The sequence below is a fragment of the Octodon degus genome, unplaced genomic scaffold, assembly GCF_000260255.1.
Source record: "Octodon degus isolate 3935 unplaced genomic scaffold, OctDeg1.0 scaffold00099, whole genome shotgun sequence".
Taxonomy (NCBI): Eukaryota; Metazoa; Chordata; class Mammalia; order Rodentia; family Octodontidae; genus Octodon; species Octodon degus.
Window position 1 is genome coordinate 10,589,224 of NW_004524675.1, and position 5,105 is coordinate 10,594,328.

The 5,105-nt window shown below is 40.6% G+C and overlaps 1 protein-coding gene and 1 pseudogene across 1 annotated transcript; one reads left to right on the forward strand and one right to left on the reverse strand.

The window, feature by feature from the left end:
• Window positions 1-1,694: 1,694 nt before the first annotated feature.
• LOC105743115 (39S ribosomal protein L30, mitochondrial-like) lies at window positions 1,695-2,012 on the reverse strand. The gene has a single exon (XM_023723516.1). It carries the CDS (start codon window positions 2,010-2,012, stop codon window positions 1,695-1,697), a length of 318 nt encoding a protein of 105 aa, XP_023579284.1.
• A 2,244-nt stretch (window positions 2,013-4,256) lies between these two features.
• On the forward strand, window positions 4,257-4,624 carry LOC111818682 (annotated as a pseudogene).
• Window positions 4,625-5,105: the final 481 nt, after the last annotated feature.

A 5,105-nucleotide genomic window follows, 5' to 3' on the forward strand; every position in this document is an offset into this window, starting at 1 on the left:
ATTTCAGTAATCTCTCCCATTCTCCACTTCCCTCTGTGGTAACATAGTCTATATTTTTCTTATACAGGAAACACGGCTGGAAAATATCTTGCATGTTCTGAAAGCTGAAGAGCAAGCTAAAATTAATCTAAGAGTACACCAAACAGGAACAGCAAGAATTGAAGGTGCCTGTCCTGTTTCCAAAAGTGAGGAGATAAATAAAAAGAACAATGACACGCTATAGCCCAAGAGCTAAAATTAAATGCATGTAAACAATTCTTGTTGAAACTAGAAGCCAATGTAGATGATGCAAATCCAACAGAGCCCTGCCGAGACATGCAGGGTAAGCGTCACTCAACATGGAAGCACGTGAGAAAAAGACATTAACCCTGGGAAGCCACCAAAGATTCTGCACTGGTGTGCAGCCATTACGTTCCAGGCTATCCTGTAGTATATACCTAAAACTTGTATTTCATCTTTATCCCACCCAAAAAGCTAAAGTGAGTTACTCAGGCATACGAATCCAAATGAGCTCCTCTAGCTTATGAATAATTGTTTCTGCAACGTATCTCTCTTGAGCAAACCCTCTGGGCTAGGTGCTGGAATAGACGCCATGACTAATATAGACAAATAAGGCACCACCGCTGCCCTCAGAAGATGAAGAGGCCAGACGTGTATACAAATAGCTGAACAAGAACAATAAATGAGAAGGGGGAGAAAAAATGAGTTAAAGCCAAACTGTTGTACTGATGTAAGAGTGTGGGAAAGCCAGGTAGACTTCAAAATCAGCTTGTATCATGCCTCCCCAGAGACATTTTAGGCATATTTTAAATGATCATTCTCAAAGGTATGCATGAAGCCTGGAGAATTACAGAAAAAACAAAGTATCTGTTAAATAGACACATGACTTCTAACTGTAATGAAGAAGCAATTATAAACCTTTTTAAATAAACTAAAGAAAACAAACTAAATACACAGTAATGAATCTAAAATAAATTATAAAATACCTCATTACTTTCAAAGAATGAGATGGCTTTAGCATGGAAACATTTTCATGGCTTCAGAAATGAGAGAAAACAGCCAGGAGGAAAGCCTCTATACTCTACACTAACTTTATTATTTGCTGCAACTTAAAAACTGCTACATTATACTTCACAATTATATATACTTAAATTTTGTATAATTTTTTCCTTGTTGGTTTTTTTCTCTTTCTTTATGAAAACATTTTTTTGCCATCTTTAACCTTTTTTTGAGACATGGTGTCACAAACTCACAGCCATCCTCCCGCCTCAGTCTCCTGAGTGCTGGATTACAGGCCTGCAACACCATGCCCAGCTACCCAACAACTTTAAATAAAATTTACATTTTTTGAAATATGAAGCTCTGTGGCATCAGGACTTGTTTCCTGCTCCACAGGATTTTTGTGTGTTTGTTTGTTTGTTTGTTTGTTTGTCTTCCAGTCAAAGTCTTACTTTGTACTTCAGCTGGTCTTGAACTACATAGCCTAGGTCTGTCCTTGAACTTGCAAGGATCCTCCTGCCTCAGCCCCCTGAGTGCTGAGCTTAGGGTGTCCACAGCCTTCAGACGCCCCTGCACTCCTAACTCCCCGGTACTCTTGAGGCATGTGCTAGCCATATTCTCTTCTGTGGGAAGTCCTTGTGGCAGCTTCAGGGGCTGGACTCTTATGAGATGCTTAACCTCTCTCAGTTTTGCATTTACTGAAGGATGTTCTTATGAACTCGAGGAGTGTGTGCTTTTTCTAACCCAAGCATTTGGATTACATCTTTTTCCCAACATGGTCGTCTTATTGTACTTTTTATTCTGGCAACAACATGCAGCTTGTGAGGGCGCGGTGGATCCCCACCATACTTCTCATGATCTTCAGGTGAAGGCTGAAACACTTTATCTGGAATTCTTGATTTTGTAACTTTGTGATGAATCCAATCTGTACCCACGAGAGATTCCACACGTTTTGTGACAGTCTGCAGCCCACCTGGGGGCCTGTGAACCACTGAGTGCAACATCTCTGCCATAGTGCTGTAATTATTTGTCTTCAGAGGTTGTAGGAAGCAGACAGATCTACTGGTGAGGTGCTCTGGAAATAGGCAGGTTCTCCCCCTTCTCTGATGCAGCGCCCGCTAAACGTCCAGTCTCCCTTGTTGGTTTTTCTATTACCTATTTTTATCTATCAAAAACTATTTTCATGGGGCTGGTGAGATGGCTCAGTGGTCTAAAGCACCTACTTAGAACAAGCTTAGCAAAGCACAGGGACCACGGTTCAATCCCCCAGCACCACATGCCAGCCAGCCCGCCCCCTGGTGGGCTGAGCGGGCCACACACACACACACACACACACACACAAATAAAGAAAAAATTTTTTAAAAAACTATTTTCATGTATCTACATATACAGTGTGTGAAGATTTTTAGTTTCATCCTACATGGTCTTGGTTATCTTTGTCCCTTTTTCAGTAACCACTTTTACAAGCCTTATTTTTATGTTTAAATCCCACAATCTAATTAATTCATGAACATTATAATTTCAGTTGATAATAGGTTTTACCCAACTTTTTTTTAATTAAATGGATTCCTTGCCCTACACCAGCCCAAGACAATCTGCTATCATTCTTCTTTACTCTTCATTATAAGAAATGAGGGGGAAAGGCAAAGATAAAAAGGCACTCAAGAAAAGGAGAAAGGATGACCATCTTTCTCATGACCTGGAACTGACAACTGATATGTCAACTGTAGCACTTATGTTTATAGTTAAGCTTACAACCTAGGCCCTGTTCTGTGGTTTCTGTTTCATACTGATCGATACAATTTCCTCTTTTAGTCAAAAAATTCTCTTTGAAAGACTGGGGATGTAGCTCCATAGTAGAGCATAAGACCTTGTGTTTAATCCCCAGTACTGTGAGCAAACACACACACACACACACACACACTCACACACACACTTGTTTTTTAGTAAGTTCACTCCTACAACACTTCCAGACCCTCAGATACGAGCAGGGCATTCTCTCCTATAAAAATTTATAAAGATAAGACTCTAGAGTATCACTGGATCAGCCAAACTATTCTTTAGATATGAGGCAGAATGACACAAAAAGAAAGCCAATGTGGCATACACAGGAAGTGGAGCTCGACCCAGCAACTCAAATCAGCCAGTGACCTTTCACAAAGAAGACAAAAACAAATACTCGGAGAAGCAGTCACCACATTGGTACCAGTGTTCCACAAGTAAAACAGGTGTATCCACCCACTCCCAGCACCACAGACCGAGCTTGACACACCCACACTTTTCCAGTCACAGGACTACTAGAGCTGGTCTGAATTCATGTCAACTTACTGTCAAGGGGACAGTGAAAGCCATTTTTGTGGCCAATCAATGTGTGCATGACTGCCCAACAAACAAAATGTAGAAAACAAACACATGCACTCATGTCTGCACAGTTCTTTTGAAAAAGAATTTGAAGTAGAGAAACTGAACTACAAGAAAGTAATATTCACTCATTAGTATGAATTGAGCACCAGAAACCTCTAAAGCAGTTTCTAGTTTCAGTTGAAAATATTTCAAGCCAGTCCTGGTGGTGCACACCTGTAACCCCAGCTACTCTGGAGGGTGAGGCAGGAGGATTGCTAAATTTGAAGCCAGCTTGGGCAATTTAGTGAGAAAGTGTACATATACATATACAAAAAAAAAAAAATAAGTTTGAGAAGTGGCTTATTGACAATGCTCCTGGGTACAGCCCCAACTATGCCGAAGAAGGAGTGACAAGAGGAAGAAGAAGGAGAGAAAGCAGGCAGAGGAAGGAGAAGAGGAGAAGGAGGGATAGAAAGTAGAAAAAAGAAAAAAGGAGGAGGAGGTGAAGGAAGAAGAGAGAGAGAGGAGGAAAGAGGAAGAAAAAGGAGGGAAGAGACAGAAGAGGCAGGAGGAAGAGAAGAAAGAGAAAGAAAAGCGGAGGCAGCTTCAATGACAAGTGGCATTAATCTCAACAGCATTTATTAGTTTACTATGAATACATTAAATACCAACAAGCAAGCAAAAAAAAACTAAGATAAATTAAAATAATAGTACAATAATAATAATAATAGTTTACTAAATATTGATATGAGCCAGATAGCTTGCTATATTTTGCTACATAGATTAATCTTCATATCAGTCTCATGAAATAGGTTTGATAATTTTCATTTCAAAGATAGGAAATTACATCAAATCTAAATTAAATATTTTCCCAAGAATACCCAGCTAGAGCTTTCCAACTTGTGCCCAGCAGGATGGCTCCCGCCAAGAAGGGTGGCGAGAAGAAGAAAAGCAGTTCTGCCATCCACAAGGAGGTGACCCCAGAATACACAACATTCACAAGCGCCTCCACGGAGTGGGCTTCAAGAAGTGTGCCTCTCAGGCACTTAAGAAGATCTGGAAGTTTGCCATGAAGGAGATGGGGACTCCAGACGTGCACATTGACACCAGGCTCAACAAAGCTATCTGGGCCAAAGGAATAAGGAATGTTCCATATCATATCCAGGTACAGTTGTCCAGGAAACAGAATGAGGATGAAGATTCACCAAACAAGCTGTATGCCTTGGTAACCTACGTCCCTGTTACCATGTTCAAAAATCTCCAGACAGTGAATGTGGGATGAGAACTAACTTTGAAATAAAGTTACAGAACTACAAAAAGAAAAAAAAAAAAAAACAATAGCCAGCTAAAATAGCAGAGCCAAGATCAAACTCCAAATGAACTGTTTCCACCAGAGCCTCATCACCAGGTTATTAGCATTATGTCCAATCTGTCCCACTGTGTGGATCTGCAAATAAAGCATTATTGTAACATGGATATTCGCATTTATGAATTGTATTGTCTATGGCTGTTTTGATGCTCCAGCAGCATAGTTGAACCACTTTGACAAGAACACATGGCCTACAAAGGCTACACAATTGGCTCCCTGCCCTCTACGGAGAGTTGGTCCCCAGGTGGAAGTATGCATCACAGACTCCTTTGTAAAGGAAGTCTCAGAAATCCTAAGACATGAGTGTGTGCCACAATCAACTTATTTGCTACAGCTATGTTGAGACACCCAGCCTACACATAGGTTCCACTCTTTACTACTGAGTTAAAGAGGG

Excerpts from the sequence above, each read along its gene's own strand:
- LOC105743115 (XM_023723516.1), bottom strand. The coding sequence starts at position 2,012 with ATGGCAGAGATGTTGCACTCAGTGGTTCACAGGCCCCCAGGTGGGCTG.